General features: G+C 41.2%; 1 protein-coding gene across 1 annotated transcript in view; it reads left to right on the top strand.

The window, feature by feature from the left end:
• Positions 1-19,387, top strand: part of LIMCH1 (LIM and calponin homology domains 1) — a 111,549-nt gene that overhangs the window by 66,687 nt on the left and 25,475 nt on the right. The window contains exons 8-12 of the mRNA XM_009864609.1: positions 2,583-2,618; positions 7,102-7,228; positions 9,631-9,785; positions 9,993-10,395; positions 13,953-14,174. Of these exons, the coding sequence (XP_009862911.1) occupies positions 2,583-2,618; positions 7,102-7,228; positions 9,631-9,785; positions 9,993-10,395; positions 13,953-14,174 (943 nt within the window). The remainder of the gene's footprint in view (positions 1-2,582; positions 2,619-7,101; positions 7,229-9,630; positions 9,786-9,992; positions 10,396-13,952; positions 14,175-19,387) is intronic.

The raw sequence follows: 19,387 nt of genomic DNA on the forward strand, positions 1-19,387 counted from the left end.
ACATAAGTGTGGCATTGGACATAGTTTCGTCTTTCTCTCACTCCCTGCACTGTAGCTAAAGATGGGTAGTTGTCTGTCACTCTGCAACTGTGTTTTGAGTAACAGTACCCCACTGCCTGAGCAGCCGCTTGCCTTTGGGCTGCACAATTGAGCATTGTCATGGAAAGGTGTCACCTGTCTTTCTGAGCAGTACTGTCACACAAGAAGAGAGCCAAGAACAGCTGGAAATCCCCCAGCTGCAGAGCAGTGAAACAGAAAGAAAAGTGAAGTTTCCAGACCCCCAAAGAGATGACATGATGGCCAGAAGAACTGGAGCTTTTCTGAAACAGCTTGAGCCCAATGTTAAGCAGTTCCTTCCCATGCCATTTTCAAAGCAGCAGAATAAACAGGGCACAGCTACAGAACTTGGGAAGAAAACTGTGAGGTAAGAAAGTTGTGCTTCTCTTTTTTTTTTGTAGCTGGGCCTGCAGGCTGTTAAGATTTCTTGACCTGGAAGAGTTGCTGTTGGCCCAGCAGTGGTTTCTTCCATGCTTGTCCTTGATTCTGTGCCAATTCTTTCTGCTCAGAAGAAGACAATGACAGAGTTTCTGGCCCTTGTGATAGAGCTCCATAAAGACTCAGAGCAGAGTTCTACCAGATGCAAAATTCTAACAGTGTATAGAAAAGGATATACATAGCAAGATTGCATTATTTTTCCAGAGGCTTCTGGTTAAATATGAGCTAATCATTACAATTTCCATCTAGAAATATGGTTGGTTAGATAGTTGTTTATGGTTTAGCTGGTGCCAATGACAACCAAACAGGAAATTTAGAGATCCAGAGACCCTTCCTGATAATGCTCAGTGGCCTTCTAAGCCCCTGTGTTCAGATGCATGAGGGGTAAGTTGGCAGTTTAAGCCTTTGAACAGATTTGTCATTGGCTAATTGAGCCCCATTGAAGCGGGAGTGGAAAGGTTCTTAATCATCAGCCTCTTAAAAGCACATGAGGAGAAGGCTATTAATGTGGTTATGCACACACAGGTAAAAAACTACTGTACAGCTCAGCCACGAGAAAAACTATCATCTACCATAGCATTGAGCAGTGGTTTGGTATTGAGAAGACCTTAAGTTGAATAGTTTAGTTAAAATATGTACTTACTACTTTTATATTTGGTGGTGCCCAGGACAGCTGGTGTTTCTGGCTTAGAGGAATGGAAGTACAAGCGTTTGATTCTGTATTAAAATATTTTGTGCACCTGCCTCACTCATCACCTGGCAGCTCTTTGGGTTTATGGGTTTGGTTTTTTGCGAACTTACAGTTATACTTTTCATTATGTATATGTGATTTCTCAAATGTCTCTTTGCACTGCTACCTTTGGCTCACTCAGGCCTGAACAGCGTCCACAATTCTGCATTAGTAGCTCTGGAAAGCCTGTAATACAACCACCACAAGAACAGCAGCGAGGACAGGAAAAATGCAATCTCCCTCCTGCAGGACAAGATGAGACTGTTTGTACTGCCCAAATGGGTGAAGGTAGCCTTAATGAAGTTCACCTTGGTCAAACGTCTAAGCTTCAGGAGGTTCCTGAAGAAAACGAAATGGAAACATTGTCAGCCAAGGATGAACATCCACAAACGTGAGCTCTCTGTGGTGTGAATCACGCAGCTTGTATACCTCTGTGTGCGCACTTCAGAATTTAGACTGTGCATTGCCTGGTGTGTTTTCAGTCCAGACTAAGATACTGTTTGTCAGTAACACGCTTTTTAGAAACAAACAGAATAGGTGTCTAATGCATTTTCTTTTGAAATATTGAAATGAAAGCTGATTCAAAAGGAAATATTTGATTACAGTATACATGTTAAGTTGCAAAAAAAAAAGAGCTTTATGAATAACAGAGGTTCAGCTGGACTCTGCTTTTTTAGAGATCTGTATCTTGCTTCTGCATAATTAGAAAATGCTACAGTGTCGACTTTTGTACTTGATGTTCTTTTACGATAAATCGCAGATACAGATATGTGGTTTGCATGGCTCTAAACAAGACTGTGACTTATAGGAATAACACTGACTTGTGTATTACCAGTACCTTTTTTCAGCTACATGCACACCCCAAAAAAACCTAAAACTCAGCAACAACAACAACAAAACAAAGGAACTTCTGTGGCTTACTTTCTGCCTGTAATATTGGTCTTTTCCGTGATTGAGTAATGGTGATTCTGAGCACTGACATGGAATGTAACTGTTAAGTTTTGCCTCCATTCATTGCACGTGTGACACTTTATGTGACTTTATGTCAATATATTGTCTATTTTCAGTAACTATTTTCTACACCCTTTTTAGGTATGCATCGGCAGATTTTTATATTGGGAGCATTACTGTGGGGTCAGGGAGGGATGGGTGGTGTTCTTATGTAGTTTGGCCTCCAGATGATTAGGTAAGTATGGTTTGCTCAATGCATAATCCCTGAACGATATGATTCATTTTTTGTCTGCTTTACTAGTACAGGTTGGATGTTCAGGTGACAGTTACCCAAATGGTATGGGTCCAGTTGCAATTACTACTTAATGTGTTTATCAACGCTCTAATTTTATATTTGGTCTTGTAGATTCGGCCCCAGAACTGCTGTGTCTGATGACGCAGAGTAAGTTGTCTTGTGTTCACAAGATTCTATTTTAAACAACTTACACTGCATGCTTTCCTGTCTTTCTACTAATTTAAAATGCAGCTGATGCCTCATTATTATTTTGCAGTGTTCCAGCAAATAAATTTTTCAGAAAAGCACTGAAAAATGGAATGCAATATGGCTTACATTGCAGCTAAAAATATTTTTTATATACAACCCCATAAAAACTGAGTGTAACACTAATGTCTAGCTGTTGCTTAAAGTATTGTTTCCTTTTTTTTTTTTTTCCTTTTCCTTTTCTTTTGTTTTTCTACTGAATTTCCATTGCCTCTAATCAGCTACAGGTAAAGAGAAATGGGTTGAATCTGGGCTGGATGTTGAGGAAAAGGAGTATTGCCTATAGAGGAATAAAAAAAGAAATCCCAAAGTAAACCAAAATCCATTGTAATCTTCAGAATAATTACTAGGGAAAATACATCTTCAACTGGTCCTTAATTGTCTTCTAAAAACTTTCTCTTGAATCGCTTCTAGTCTGGTTTTAATTTAATAATGTACTAAACTTTTTTTTAAGCTTTTCATCTCAACACGTTACTCTTGACAGGAGTAGGATTGTGACATTTGTTGCACTCAAGCATTTTAATTGTGTGTATATGCATGTAAAGTAGTTTGGAATATTATGCAGTGTTGTTTAGAAAGCTCTGTCAAAGTTTTAGTTATTCTTACAAAGTGCAGGCAGTTAGAAGCCAAGAAATAGTTGGGAACTACCCACGTCATAATATCCTTAACATCCTTCTGTTCAAAGAAATGCACATGACCTTCTCTGTCTCCCAGATTAAATCATAAAATAGAAACAGCGTGGAGGTTATTTTATAACAAGTATATACAAAGACTCATATATAATTTTTCACCCTTTCCTCTAATGATAAAGGCTAGAATCACGGACTGAATTCTTTACAAGATCTGTAGTAACCTTTATGCTGAGCAAAGACTGTGTATTCCAATTGTAGAGCAAATGTGATTGTTTTCAAGCAGCAGAAATATGTTCAATCAAATGAAGAGATGAGATAAATATAGCATAACAACACAGAGATGTTATACTTAACAATGAGGACTTCCCTGCCGTTTCAGAAAGCTTGCTTGATTGATTTGTTCATTTGTTTTCCCACATTTTTGCATGTCTGTTTTAAATGCAAATGTGAGAGAAAGTACATGAAGATGCCTTCAAACAGGCACTGCAGTGGGTTTGGTTGTATGAGAGTAGCAAAAAATTAATAAATTGAATTTGTGGTTTTCCTTCTGAAGGCAAAATACTTAGAAAGAGTCTAATAAAATTTGGCTCTCAGGTAGGAAAAATAAATTGACATTTAAAATGCTTCCAAAACATTTGTCAAGCGTCTTTTGAAAACTCTATAACTTGAATTCTGTCTTAGCCTTGGTATTGTTTATTCCAGCAGCAAAACTAGGAACTCCCTTAGTAGACTGACAAAGTTCCCCTCGCTGGTTAGGGAATGCTAGATATTGTCATCAGCCCTAGTCTGCCTCAAGGTCTAGGAGAAACAATACTTGGTGTGTTGTTGCTGATCAGCCCTGTTCCCATCTCCTGAAGAGATGGGGCAGAATTCTTGTAGAGCGTGACAGTCTAGTGTGAGTTTTGGTTTATGCTTTTTCTTTAAGCCTGACAAACGATTAATGGTGAGCTGAGATTTTTTAGTATTTACTGGAGCATGATTCTTTAGCCAGCCAGCCTGTTGCTTTTTATGAATTGCTGGAGTTTCTTAAGTCTTACAGTATGCCCTGTAAAATGGTAATGCACCCACATAATAAATGCCTTGCATAAGGGTTTTTAACATACTCTCATTTAAGAAAAGTTTCTTACCTTATTTCTCACTTTTAAATAGTCTGAACGCTCAAGACTTTGAGGACATTTTTTGTCCAATACTTGTTCAGACCTGTTTAAAAAAAATACAATTGCTGCATGATATCACTGACAAGAACAACTGTAATTTGCAACAATAGTGTAACTTAAAAATCACATCATTCCAAAGATCTAGCCCTCCAAAATATGCCAGTGGTTTAAACAGTGGGTTTTCCCAGATCTCTTTTAGAGCAGCAGGTCTGGTACACTGGTCAGCAGAAGAGCCTCTTTCTTCCAGATAAGAGTTTGCATACAATCCCTAGAGCTTTGCTAATGGCAGAAAATTAACGAACATGGGTTCGGTGCGGTTGCATTCTCCCGGTTTACTTGCACGCTGCGTGCCTGCTGGCCCAGTGCATGGTTGAAGGAAGGAGTAAATCTAATTCTTTTCAAGTGGGTGTTCGTGCAGATGGGCTGGAGCCATTTGTGATTTGTATAAGAAAGAAACAGGACAAAACGATGGTGAAACTTGTAGTGAAAGTGACTTGGCAGAAGCTCAGAGTTTTAGCCTCTTTGATTCTTTTCTAAGGATCATAGAATGGCATAGGCTGGAAGGGACCCTAGAGGTCATCTAGTCCGACCTCCCTGTCATGGGCAGGGACGCCTCTCAACTAGATGAACTTACCAGACAGAGAAGTCGATGTAGACCTTTCAGTTGGCCTTGTGCACATATTCAGGAAGGTAGGTGGTTCTCCTTAACAGTTACCACATGTTGGTCAGAGCAGAGCACGGTGCTTTGAGATGTGACTCCTTTAGATTGCTTTCTTGGGAAGATACATTTGCACAGTAACACGTTGCAGCAGAGCTGATGTTTGAACCTACCTGTTCGCCTGTCTGTGGCGATGAAGGCCCAGCAGCAGCAAGTGACAACTAGAGCAGAAGGTGCGTGTCGGATTGTAGCATGTAGTTTGATTCCTGTCCTAGGCTGAAGCCTTTTCCAGAGTACCTTTTTCCTGCAGTGTTAATAGCCATAAGACATTTGGGTTTGCTGTGTCTGTGCACCCTGAGAGACCAGAGTGAATGCAAGGAATAAATACTAACTTTTAATTAGGACATTTGGGATACTCTTAGTAGAAAGTATTTTTGTTTTCTGATCCCAAACGGCAGAGGGTGAGTACTTGTGCTCTGTACTAGAGAAGCAGTTACCACCATTTCACATCTTCAGTTTTCTTCTTCTGATGTGAAGTCACGCATCTCCCAACCTACCTCACCAATCTGCAAAATATGATTGATATTTAAATTTAAATGTGGCCTAGTAGGTGATACTGCCTTTAGTTTTAAAACCAACAAAACTTGCCATCTCTTCAGGTTCTGTTGCTTAGAAGTGCTCCAATCCAAATGTGAGCAATGCAGCCCTTGAACTACCCACAGAAAAACCCAAATTAGAGTACCCCTCAGCACTCTTTAAACAGTGAAGCACAGTAATATGCTAACCTCGCTGTTCATGCTTAAAGACAATAGGATGTGTATTCTGTCCTTCATTTCTGAGTAAATACCTACTAATGGGATGGGATCTGTGCATGTCCTTTTCCATCCACCGTCTGGACTTTCAGTTTTCCCTCAAGAGTGGGTCATTCACATATTTGCTTGCCTGAATACAAATGCTGGCTATATATATATGCAGAGCTTTCTGTGTCATTCACTTTGATTGCTGTGGGCACAGTAGCCTACAATTTTATCTTCATTGGGTGCTTCTCCTGCTAGTTAGCTCACCTAAAGCTACAGATGATCATTTGAAGACTGCTGTGAAATCATGTAGAACTGCATGGCTTTTTTTTTTTCCATTTTGCTTTTAATGGCACAACTGATGTCATGTTTTACTAATAATAGGAGGAGTAGTAAGTACATTATCTTTGTGTGAAGATTTTAATATAATACGAATGGATGTGTAATATCAAACCATGACCTTTTTTTTTCCTGTAACTCTCCAAAGGTCAGGGACAGAAGTAGAACATGCAGAAAGAAATTGTTTTATCCTGAACATGAGCTTTTCTTTGATAAGTTAGCTGTGTTAATAAGCTGGTGCTGATAGCATTTTCTTCAGGGCAGGGAGGAGAGCGGAGGAAGTACCCTGCTGTTCGTGCTGCCTGTACTTCTCTGGGCAGGCTCTCCCTGGTACTTTAGCAAAAGCATTCAGCCAGCTGTGCTGCCCCAAATTTACTTCTCAAGCCTCTCTTGTTTTACACTGAAATGGAAACTTCTGTCTATGGTGTCAATTGGAGGGGTCTTAAAATCTCACTGGGTAACAAATCTTCAGAAAGTAAAATGTTCTGAACTCCACTCTGAATAGAAAGATTTTAAAGAGCTATTGATGGAAGTGTAACCTTAATAATGCTTCTTAGTGAGAGTCAAAGTTGCAGTCAACTACCAAAACAAGAGAAAGTTGAGGAGTATAATGCCTGAAGTACTAGGTGGGAGCCACAGGGATGCTAACAGGTCTTTCTACGGGGTTGCTGCTTTTGGGAGCTTCCTAATGGTGCGGGTGTCTGATTCTGCTACAGCACCCTCCTGTGGCTTTAGCTCTAACAAGCTGAAGGAATATAAGCTTCTAAATAACGCTGCGCTTATTCTTTCCCCCTTGTTTAGGAGTATGAGCATGTTTGACATGAGATGTGAAGAAGAAGCCGTCACTCAGCCTCACAGCAAAGCTCGCCACGAGAAACTGCAGAACGTAAACAACCAGCTGAAAGAGGATGAGACCAGATGGCAAGATGTGAGTATGCAGCAGTGTCGGCAGTGCTGGCGTTGAGGCCAGCTAGCTAAGCAAAGAAGTGCAACCTCCTACATCCACAGTTCTTCCCTAGCACTAAAATAATCAGGAGTTTCACACACACTCTACTTTTTTTCCAGTGGATTGTTTTCCAATCCATTTTTCGATGGCATTTTTTTTTTCCAATAAGTTAGTATTGAGAGTTTTAATATCAGTCCTGTTCATTCCTAAAGACTGATTTTAAATGAGGAATTCAGGGCATTTTTTTTTTTAATTTTCTATCATAAGGTCATCTACTGTAAAACATCTCAAGAAAGGGTTTTGGTAGAAAATTCAAGGAAAACACGAGAAAAAGAACAGTATATACAACCAAGAAATAACTTTTCATAGTAGAACAATGAAGGATTTTAGCTAAGAGATCTGTGTGAGTGGGAAGCCGTAATTTCCCAGCAGGGATAAGGATGAATCCAAAGGCATTTGAGAAGTTTGAAAACTCTTTGCTGTTGAATGGAAAATCCTCTGAGCTAAAGTGCCTAAGTTTTCCAGGCCCTCAGCACCTTTTACACTGAACTAAAAGTTCTGAAGAGGTACTGAAAATGCCCTTACTGGAATGTCCTTCGCATTCAGAGGGCTTTATGGAGATGACACTGCATTCAGGGTCTGATATTTTTTTATATGCCCATGCTGTAAATTTGCCAACAATTAACAGTTTCTTTTTTTGTTTTAATCATTGTTATTATAAAGCATCAGTGCTGCAAAAGATAAACATGTCTAGTTTTTAATTGCAAAAAGAGTAGGAGGGCTTAGGTTATGAAATTTGCTAATGAAAAACTAATTTCCAAACAATAGGCAATAGTGGGAGTAGCTGAATAAAGAAATGCTTTGGTACTTCAATGAGAATAATTAGTAACTGAGGAAAATGAAAAGCCTAAGTTTCAAGAAGGAGATTATAAACTGATATATGTAGGTCATGTGAAGAAATACTTTAATGAGCATTCCCTTGAGTATAATGTCAATAATTTGTGGGCTTAAGCTAAATTAAAAGTGACAAGGTTTGTTCCTGGTTTTAATAAAGTAAGTTATGCTTGCAGTACCTTCTGCTGTGTACCAATAAAAATGCAATTAAAATATTTGGAAAACCATGTAATTAATAAAATAGCCTTTGAATTGAGTATGTTTACAGAATCTCTGGGTTTTTATTAAAACCATAATTTGTTAGAGCACATGAAATAATCTGCATACTCATCTCCTGATGTTGTAACATTAATGACAAATGTGCCAATAAAATTTCCTAGGAGGTTGCTTTTCCTTGCAGAGGTTCTGCAGAGGTGATTTTTGACATTTTAAATTTTGTTCCTTTACTAGTAGACTGCAAGGAAATTTTACAGCTCTGGAAACTTCTTTACTGTAATGCTTTTGCTGTGAAAAAGCTCTTGTCTCTGTACCCTGCAGGACACGTGAATTCATAACCCAAGCAGGATACAAATCACAGGTGCCTGTAACAGGTATCGCCTGTGACTCTCTGGTTTAGCATCAGGTTTTGTAAGAAAGGTAAAGAACCATAATCAGTGGATCTTCTGCATGATTGTGGACAGGCAGATTCCAAAATGAGTAAGATTGAAGGGCACATCTACATAGCTGAATACAAACCACGGGCTTTTTTCACTCAGTTATGTCTCACACCACCAGATGTGAGCTACTTTAGTCCCTAACCTGTGTTGCTCCAAAACGTTGTTGGTCCAGAACATTGGAGGGGGGGCCCATAAGGAGAAATTTAAGTTTGGATGATGCACTAGATTTTTCCTGTCCAAAAAATTAAAAATAAAAAAGCAGCATGGGTCAACCATGCGTGCATGTAATTGTCTGATAGTGTGGGCAAACTATCAGACTATGAGCTTTCCAAGGCAGACTATTAGTGTAGCTGTAATTTATTGTGAAACAATCTCCCTTCCTCCAATGAACTCCTGACTCCCACACACTGGATTATTAAAATTCTTCACTAAATATATTTTTTTTCTGCTTCATCTTCTTGGGGAGTCAGATTTTGTCTTTAGTATTGGCCTGAGTGAAAAGGACCCTAAATGGTCCTTTTAGGCCAGGTTTCCCGGTCTTCTTACCCAGAGTACTTCTGTGACACTACACAGCCCAAAAGAAAAAGCACCAGTGGAGCTATGAAATCCTTACTGGATCCTGCTGTTAGAAGAAAAAATCAGTCAGGCAACATCTTCATTGTGTGGTATAATCTCCTTTTCTCTTTAAAATAAACATCACTACCTGCAGGTGATGGGAGCCTGGTCCATAGCCAGGAGCAAGCATTGCAAAGCAACTGGCTAAGTTTATTTGTTTCTGTGGCCAGTTTTTAACTATTTAGAACTCTGCATTCAGGTACCTTCCTTCCTTCACAGGACCTGGCTCGGTGGAAGAGTCGTCGAAGGAGCGCTTCACAAGACTTAATAAAAAAGGAAGCTGAGAGAAAGAAAATGGAAAGGTTATTGTCTGGAGAGGGAACGAATGAGCGCAGAAAAAGCATCAAAACCTACCGAGAAATTGTGGAAGAGAAGTATGTTATTTTCCTGTTTTACTGAAGTGCAGTGGTGTGTCTGAAAATGCTGTGTGCTCCGTGGGTGATAGGTGACTGTGGGCAGCCATGCCTGCAGGCCTGGGGCGAAGGAGGGAGAAGGCAGGATGTTGATGGAGCAGAGGAAGTACAAGTGATTTCCAGTATTATTTTAATGCACTGGTCTCTTTTGTGTTGTTTCCCTCGCAGAGAGAGAAGGGAGCGGGAGCTTCATGAGGCGTACAAGAATGCGAAGTCACAGGAGGAGGCCGAGAGCATCCTCCAGCAGTACATTGAAAGATTCACTATCAGCGAAGCTGTCCTTGAGCGTCTGCAGATGCCAAAAATTCTGGAAAGAAGCCATTCAGTGGAGCCAAATTCCCCACTGAAAGACCCAAATCCTCTGAGATATTTACGGCAACAGTCACTGCCTGCTCCAAAATTCACTGCCACCATTGAAGCAACCATAGTTCCCACCACTGAACTAGAGCCCAGCCGTTCGACGGGCCGCACGTCTCCCAGCAAAAGCGTTGTCCCCAAGGCTGTGCCTATGCTGACACCCAAGCCTTACTCACAACCCAAAAATACACAAGAAATTTTAAAGAACTTTAAGGTAGGATACGTTGCAGTCCTCAAAGTCAGTCAGGCGATAAAGAGGACCTGACTAAATCATCTGAATATATACACGTTTAATGCAATGAAGTAGAAAATGGTTGCAGTGTTCTGGTGTTATAAAATCCAGCTTTGTGCTCTACTGGTCTCTTTCTGGTTATCAACCTTTTTGCAACTTGACATGTTCAGACTGGAGTATTTGTGCTCTTCATTTCTCCTCAGGCTAAATTTATTTGTGGAAAAACGGGGAGAGAGGCACCTCTAAGGAAAAAGCAAGGCATTTGCTGAGAAAGAGGTTAGAAAAGTATGTCGTCATGCTTTTTTGTTTTTAAACAAAAGCAAAGGGGCAGGGAACATGGAGGCCCTGACTTTTGGAGCAAGACCTGAACTGGCTTTTGTGTCAGGAGTCTGATTTTTGCCATACTCAAGTTCAGAACCAAGAGCTAGCTTACCCAAAGCTAAACAAGCTTCTCACCAGGGATGAATGAGGAGAGATGCTTCACTGTCCGTGCAGGTTTAGGAAAACTGATACTGGGGCAGTGATGTAACTGGGGGTTGCTGGTGAGAGAAGGGGAGTGACTGTGTTGGGTTGCAAGAACTGCACAAAGATAATGGGATTAAAAGAAGTAAGAAAGCTTGTATGAAAGCAAGACTGCCTGGAATAAGGAGCCAGCTACAAGGTTTGTGAGGGAAGGGGTCAGGAGAAGAGACTGAAACTGGGGTATGAAACCCGAGGAGTGTATCATTGGACTCGGTGGGTGAGGAGAATGGGAGTAGGGCAAAGAACTGACGTATGTTAGAGAGAACAGGTCAGAATAAGTCAGGTTTGTGCCTGTACCAAAACTGGAGCTTCCCCAAGTCTCATTGTAGCCTTGTAAGCCGTGTGAAGCCTACTGGCATGGGTACCCCTAGCCTGTAGAGTTCAGGTCCTCTTGTGTCTGCCATGGCTATCTGATACTTTGGTAGTGGTGTACAGGAGTCCCTGCAGCCCAGCTGATGTCCTAGTAGCACTGCTACCATATATATTCAGGTTGTTTACTTTTTTTAAAAATAAGTCAGCTTTATATACTGAAAAAGCATGTTGTGATGTCTGTAAGTTCTTGAATTCTGTCCCAGCTCTTGTGGAAACCCCCCACCACGTTGTCTAGTTGAAACGTGAAACTCGTAATTGCTGTTTCTCCTATACCTCAGTTGGAATTCTCCTAGAGTTTACATTTTAGACACCAGTGAATCAGGGATCTTTGGATTTTTTCTGATCTCTGCCACTTTTTTCCTCAGAGGACCAAGATGTACGTGTGTATCACCTTCACATTAATGCATGTTTACTAATACATATAAGCTAACCCACAGATGCTTCCACCCCTCACCAGCCACCACTAAAAATCTGTCTAGATCTTGTTTGCTTGATGTGGAAGAATGTGATTTATCTCAGTAGTAATCCTGCCCTAGCACATGTAGCTGTAGCATTATTTTCCCTTGAAATGCCAGTCTGTCAATGATTCTGGGCTCTGGTGACAATGTGTTGACTTGCTCCAGGTCAGAAGGAAAGGAGGAGTATATTTGTTTAACTTTGCAGCCAGGACATCTATCCTGATCATTCAAACATTTAATTTTCCTCCTTAATATAAATAGAGAAATGTCTAAACAGAGTCTAAACAGAGACACTAAAATGGATGATGTGGCCTGCCAGTGTTTTCCTGGCTTTTTTATTTCTGAGATCTTTCATGACCTGCCTCTCTAACAGATAATCCAGCACACAGTCCCAGAAGACTCGGGGCTCAGTGTCTGCTCACGCTTGCATTTGGAACTAAACCGTGAGAGTGGTAGTGTGTTGAGTGGATGATGGCAGTGAGGAGAGGGAGGGGACCTTTTCATCTCTAAAGCAGTCGTAAGGAGTGAAACCGCTTGCAGAGCCGGGCTGTTTATCTTCTGCGTGAAAACTGATTTCTCGAGGTGCTTTCTGCCTTCACCTTCCCACGTGTCTGTCTGAGGCAAGGATGCCCAGCATCTTGGAAATGGCCCCTTAGTTAATCACCCTCAGGTAGAGAACAGACCTCTGGATGCACATATACGAGAAGTCAATGGGAGGAGTTTGTCCTCAGCTTAGCACTGACGACATACTCTGAGTTGGAGTGCCACTCTTGAGGTATCCAAGCTGTTTACTCAAGAACTACTGATGATAAGTAAATGGTGAAATAAAGAGTGGGGCAGTGAGGATGAGATGGGAAGAACTTTGTTTTCTTACACCGGTTTTCATTGGATGCTTGTTGCACTGGTTTTCAGTGACAGTGAAATAAGTGAAAAGTTTCCATGGAAAGGCTTGCCTCTGAGCTTTTTTTTACATTATTTTTTTGTTTATGCATTCTGAAATAACTAATAGTCATATATATCCCAGATAGCTTCTCTAATAAATCACTGCTCTATGCCATTATTCCCCCAAAGTCCAGTGATTAGCAGAGAAGAGTCTGTCCGTATTTACTCCCTCACCTTTGCATTGTCTCCCGTGATAACCATTTTGCAAGGAAGGATCTCTATGCACAGGGCAGCAGAGCCCTACTTCAAATCTATTTAAAACTTAAACCTGCTGCTAGGCAGGAACAATATGGTGTTACTGACACCTGATCTCTCTTGCTAGGCTCTCTTATGGTGAATGGCTTACAAGTTCTTTGCAGCAAGAGTTTTTTCATGTACGCTCTTGCTTCTACAAACAACCTTCCAAATTGGAGGAAATGTTCCTGTACCACCTCCATTCAGAACATAATTACAGAGTATTAAAGTCCCAGGAGGAAGCTATATCGGCGCAGAGGAAGAAGCTAGAGTGTATTTTGTATTTTCTTCCTTGCTTAAGGGTTCCTTAGCAGGAATATGTGCCCACCAAGGAGCTAGCTTGACCCGGAGAACAAAGTAGTTGAACTGTTTCTGCACTCTCCTTTTCATGGAGATTGAATAAATCATTTTCCGGGAAAGCAGCTATTTATTTTACCACCTCTTGGAGGAGGTGGAATGCCCAGTTCTATTTGTTGCTTCCTTGCCTTCCCTGTTACGAACAGCAAAGAAAGAAGTGGATGAACTTTGCTGCTGCTGACCCTTCAAAGTTCACATGACCATGCTTCAGAAAGCACAGTCTACTAATACTGTGTGAGGTCGCCAGGGTACATAGCAGTTCATCAGTGTAATTAGTCCTGGAAAGCCTACTTGTTTCTTGCATGAGGCAATGCAAAACCCAGCAGTTTTTTATTTAACATAAATCTTTGTTGTTCTTTTAAAATCCATTGATCCATGATGCACGCAAAGAGTGTCTGTATGTTACTGGGAGAATGAAATGTGGAAAATTAGGGAATCCAAAAAAATTACTAAATTCTGTCTGTATGTTGTTTGTGACCCCCCTGGAGTAGGGTTTTCTTCTGTCTTGGTCCACTGAATGAAATGTGTGCTTGACTGTGCTTCACCGATGGCATAGACTGTAGTAACAATTGTAATATCGTGTTGAAGTCCTAGTTTCCTAATTTCCCTTGTATGAGAATTGCCTCAGCATATTTATTTAACTGTATTTTGCAGGTAGATGGAAAAGTCAGCATGAATGGAGAAAATGTCAACGGTGTGGAAGAGAAGGATAAAGAGTGTACAACAGTAATATTTACTCCTTTGCCAAGCAGATCGCTGAAATTTGACGGAATAGCCAGAGGGGACAGGCCCCCGGTAGAGTTGAAGAAGGACCCCACAAGTGTTGAGCTCAGTTTACAGAGGCCTGCCACTCAAAGTGTGCACAAAGAGCCAACAGTAAGACCAACACGAACAAACCAGCCTTACTTTCTCTGCCAATTTTCTGTCTCATAACATATTTAATCACTAACTAATGAAACCCAAGTGCTTGTGTTTGCTTTATTTCAAGAGGGTGTTCCCAGACCAGGAAGAAAAACACAACAAAATCCTTCATAAATTAAAGGTTTCTGCCTTTGGGATGTGGGTAGAGAAATGGGAGGGGAAGATTCAAAAAACTTTTTGCAGCCAACATCTCTTCTTTTTCGGATGTTATGCAGCTGATAAGCATGCTTTAAATGTGCTGGGCCAGGGAGAAATTGACTCTATGTCCCAGCTATTGTGCAGATTTATTCAGCGCTTCTCCTGATGTTAGCTGATTAGATCAGCAACATAATTGCACTGTGTGAGCCATTATAATTAGTCTCAGTTTTCAATTTTCAAAGAAGAGGATGTGGATGTGCTGGCAGTTTTAAGCATTCAGCTCTCATTCCCCTCTCAGAAATATTAGAATAGGGGATAAGCTATTGGAATGCTCGGAGGGGCCAGTGTGCTTCTTAACTGCCTTATCAAAGAAACAAATTAATTTTACCTTTTCATCTTTCCCTCTCCCTCTTCCCCAGAGAAAACGGCAGAAATAAAACTAGAGCATATCACAGCGGGAATCTAGATGCTACAAAACTGTAATAAAAGTAGATAGTAAAAAACAAAACAAGAAATAAGGACCGGCCTGCAAATAAAGCATGTAAAAGAGTTACAAACAAGTGGTAGGAGAGGGAACTCTTACCATTCTTCTCTGTGTAACAGCAAAGAGAATCAGAGATGTGGTGAGAGCTGGAATATGGTAATTTTTTGCTTTCATCTCAGATTTCATCCAAGCATTGGCCAGATGGATAACAAGGAGCAGGCAGGGATCTGTTCCGGGGAGTGATGGTTCATTCATGCCAAGGGGCTTGTGTCTTGTCTGACTCCCCTGCTTCATGCTGGTCTCTAACTCTGGACAGCCAAGCCAAGGAGCCTGCAGCAAGCATCAGAGCTGGGGTGTGCTGTGACCACGGACTTGATCCTGTCAGAGAGAGCTGTTGTAGAGTCAGAAGTCAGTGATTTGCAGGAAAGCAGGCAGGGGTGGCAGAACAGAGGCTGCTCCTGTCAGAATGAATTGGTTGTAGAGAAAATCTGGGTAGGCATTGCATCTGATGTGGGAGAGCTGCCAGTGGGAATCTTTGGAGGACAGAAAAAAGCTTCAGCTTTGCAGTAGGTTAGAAGCACTGTGGCAATCAGAAAAGTAGCCAAATGAAAGTGTTACTGTCTCCTTTTTTAGGATTTCCCAGCCAGTATAGCTCTGGAAGAGTTAAGAGGAAATACAGCAACAGAAGCCACTTTTAGGCCTTGGATGTATTTGTACCTGTTTGATGCCCTCTCATCCTTCCCTTTCTACAGATTTGGGGATGATTGGATAGCCAAATGCAGATTTTTTCTGTGTCCAGTTTCTGCTTCCAGTGTCTTAGTCCTCGTGTTAATATTGGCAAAAGAGGCAGAAGAGTTTGAATTCTCAGATTCCTCATAACTCTGAAGAATGCTTTCTAGTTTATAAGCTTGAGTGCACTTAATGATGAAGCCTTCCAGAGAGCGTAAGTGTGCACCCAAATGGTGCTGTTGACAGGGTTTCTCTGCTCTGTCTAAAAATTTTATATCACTGGCTTCACAATGTCATCAATAATGCGACTGGGTAGTGCAAATAATTATAGTTACCCCTGGCACTTCAGCTTCAAGCAAAGGTATGTGTGTCAAGGGCAGAGCAAGGAGAGGATAGTGCTGTGAGAGGGATCTTACATGGGGAGACTAATGAAGTGCACTAAGCGTGGTGACAGGGGGAAGAGGAGGAAACCTGCCCGGGCTCTTGCTGGGCAGGATGCTAAATAATGCTAGCTGTCACTGTGAGCCCTCCACTGTGAGCCTTGAGAAAACTTATACAAATTGAGCAAAGCCTTTTCTAAACTTGCTTTCACTGCCTTTTTTTACATACTTTCCTTTATTGACATAGTTCTTGTTACCTGTGTTCTTCCCAGGCTTTGAGTAAAGATTCACAGGCACTAGTTCCTCTGCCTGTTCAGGGATACTGGTTTTTTCCCCTCTAGTCGCTCTGAGATTTGTTTTAGTTCTATATTTTATTAATTCACTTTCTGCCCTGAGTCTCTTTTGTGAAGTACGTTTTCCTTTTCATATATGCGTTACCTTTGGCCCTCCTGTCCTCCCCTTCTGATTCTCCTCCTGTTCTTTGCATGCCCCTTCCTCCTTCTCCTCCTCCATCCCTCTTAGGGCTGCTTCCCTGCTGTTTCAGTTCAGTTGTCAAATGGGCTAGTCCTGTCTTCTCTCTGCCTGGCAGGCTTCCCTTTGAAGCTCTGTAGCCCTGCTCTAAATCTGTCCAGCTGGCCTCAGGCGTTGTCTGCAATACAGGAAGATGCTGTGCAGCTGTACTTCAGCAGCTACTTTTGGCCTGAAGTTTGGAAAACGGTTTAATCAAGTTGCACCACTTAAAATGCTAATATGATTAAAGGTTTTGGGGAGCTAAGGAGGTGTAGGGATCATTTCATATGGCTGAGACCTTGTTGTCGGTTGTCTTTTTGATGGAGAACTCCATCTCTACAAGAGTTGAATAACAATTGGCATTCAGAGACTCATTGGGAAACGTATAACTCCTGCCCAAATCTACTTCTGAAATGAGATGCAAAAAGCTGCAGAGGTGGGAAGGATGGCAAAAAAAATATTTTCAAGAAACTATACTTGTGTCTGTAGTATATAGGTAGAGTACTTAGATTGGGGGGAGAGGGGTGGAACTGTACAAGGGGCTTACCTTTACTCAAAGTAGCGTATCAAATTTTGCTGATGATTTAAAGCTAGGAAGGATAAATTTGGCCTATAAGCAGGATGGAAATATCCCAGTGTTGTTTGTGGAGCAATGTGCTGCTAAGAGAGGCAGTAGGTAAAGCACACCTCTCTTATTGCAGCTGGAAAAACAGGGGCAAAGGGCCAAAGACTGACTGATCAGTCAGTGGCAATGCCAGCAATAACCCAAAAATCTCATCACTCTGGCCCTACCTGTCAGCCATTAGGTCATATTTTCTTTCCATTATACAAAGCAACTACAGACGTTATAAATGCTGAGTTGTATCCTCCAGCTCTTTGAATCAGAAGTTTGGCAAAGTAAATGTTTTGTTTTAAAACAATATTTGTGCAGATTTTAGTGTACAGGGATTAATTTGTCAGTGAGTAACATTATTTTAACCAATCTTCGTATGCACGTTTAGAAATTATTGGCTTGTTATAGCTCTAATTATAGCTTTGCTCTGATAAAAAAAAGTACAAACAACAACTTTAAAAAGATCAGGGCGGGGTGGTGATGGTAGGGAGAGATTTTGGCTTTCTTTTAATTTTTCACTAGCTAGCTTAAACTTGTCCATTTCTACTCGCTGCATGCTTGGCACAAAATAAACTTTTTTTAATATATCCAAGCAACACTCCTTCATCTTCAAAAATCCTCTGATTGAACTGAGATTAAAGTATAAGCTTTCTTGTGGTTGGAGATTGTTGGCCAAGCTACAGGAGAGCAGGGCTGAAATCCTGATTTGTACATATCTGGTAGGACAAGTCTTTGTTCTTTGATTTGTTACAAGAAACACTTGTAGAGTAAGTAGGTCTGTTCCAAATTGAGAGCTTTGCCTTGAACCACACATGGGAAGGTGCATGGAGGGCTGGACTACCTGAAGGGTGAAAGGTTTAGGATAAGAATTGAGATCAGCAAAGCTTCAAAGCAACTAGAAGGGAACTCTGCTCAGGATTTGGTTATGAACCTAGCATCTGTGTCTCCCGTCCTCTAGACAGACACTCATGCATGTTTCATTGTCTATGAGTCACAGGAGCGTATTTTACATGCCAACTGAGCAGTAATAACTCCAGAAAAAAATGACTAGCGGGAATATTGAACGCTTACTTCTTGCAACGCTCTTAAGGCTTCTCTGTAAAGTGCTGATCCTGCCTCATCTTTGGTTGTAATAGCTGGCCCGAGGATAGCGTTATATAGCTGCCAGACGAGGCAGAAGACTTAACATGTCAGAGCAGTGTTCTGGCTGTAGTACTGTACTGGCATAACCTGCAAGGCACTTAGCTGTGGCACCCCAAGGTGACGCCAGCATTACCACTTAAAACAACCGAAAGCGTGGAAATCATCATATGGAAATTTAAAAGTTAATCATACATGTATGAAGTCAGTTGCAGAAGTTTGAAAGATGTATCAGGCAATTTCCATGTGTGGTTATTGATACTGCAACCAGTTCCATTCCTGAGTAGTTTTACAGAATTTAAACTGTAGTTCTAACCTGATTCTTCCTGATATCTCTACATTCTCGCTGCTTCCAGACAGCTTGTTTTGTCATGTTTTCATAGAAAATATGGTAACGGTATTTCACGTAATTTTGTGTACAAGTAGTGTTAACTGACCTGTGTTTTGATTTTAATTTACTATAAGGGTTAATAAAGTTTTACTGTAACTTTCCTTTGGAGTTTGAATTCTTGTAGTAGTGATGCTCGGTGTTTTAGGAGCTCCTAGTTACTGTATTTTTAGGCTTTTGTAAGGATGTAAGGTTCTGCTGCAGCACTAGGCAATGTGGCTATTTCTGGCTTGTGTGATCTCAAAAAAAAAAAAAAAAAAGAACAACAAACCACAGCCCCTACACAGCAAGGTTTTTCCTCCTTCCCTTGAAGGCTTCATTGCCTGTGGTGCTGGACCTGCAGGTGTTTTGTGACCTTCCCTCGTGGGCAGCTGCAGCAGAGCCAGCCTGTGGACTGGCTCTACAGTCATGCAGAATGACCCCTCTGCCCACACAAACGTGCATGGCAGCTGCAGGGCGGTGCCAAGAGGTTGTCTGGGTCCTTCCATCCCCAAGCCTGAGAGCTCTTCTAAAACACCTCAGAAATGCCACTCACCAGGTCGTTCGGTTTTTAGGTGTCTGTGTCAAAATACGATCCTCCTGGATACAACGAAATGCTGGTATGCCTTTTTTCACATTCAGTGATAAACATCATCATTTGATTACAAAATATTTATGGCACGTGAATGGTGATAGCCTGTGGTAGAAAAGGCATTCTATCAGTTGTACCAGTACAAGAATTTTCTTAAATGTATCATGTGCCTGTGCATATTGGTATTATAAATAGAATTGGATATACTGGGACTT

The sequence above is a fragment of the Apaloderma vittatum genome, unplaced genomic scaffold, assembly GCF_000703405.1.
Source record: "Apaloderma vittatum isolate BGI_N311 unplaced genomic scaffold, ASM70340v1 scaffold18922, whole genome shotgun sequence".
Taxonomy (NCBI): domain Eukaryota; kingdom Metazoa; phylum Chordata; class Aves; order Trogoniformes; family Trogonidae; genus Apaloderma; species Apaloderma vittatum.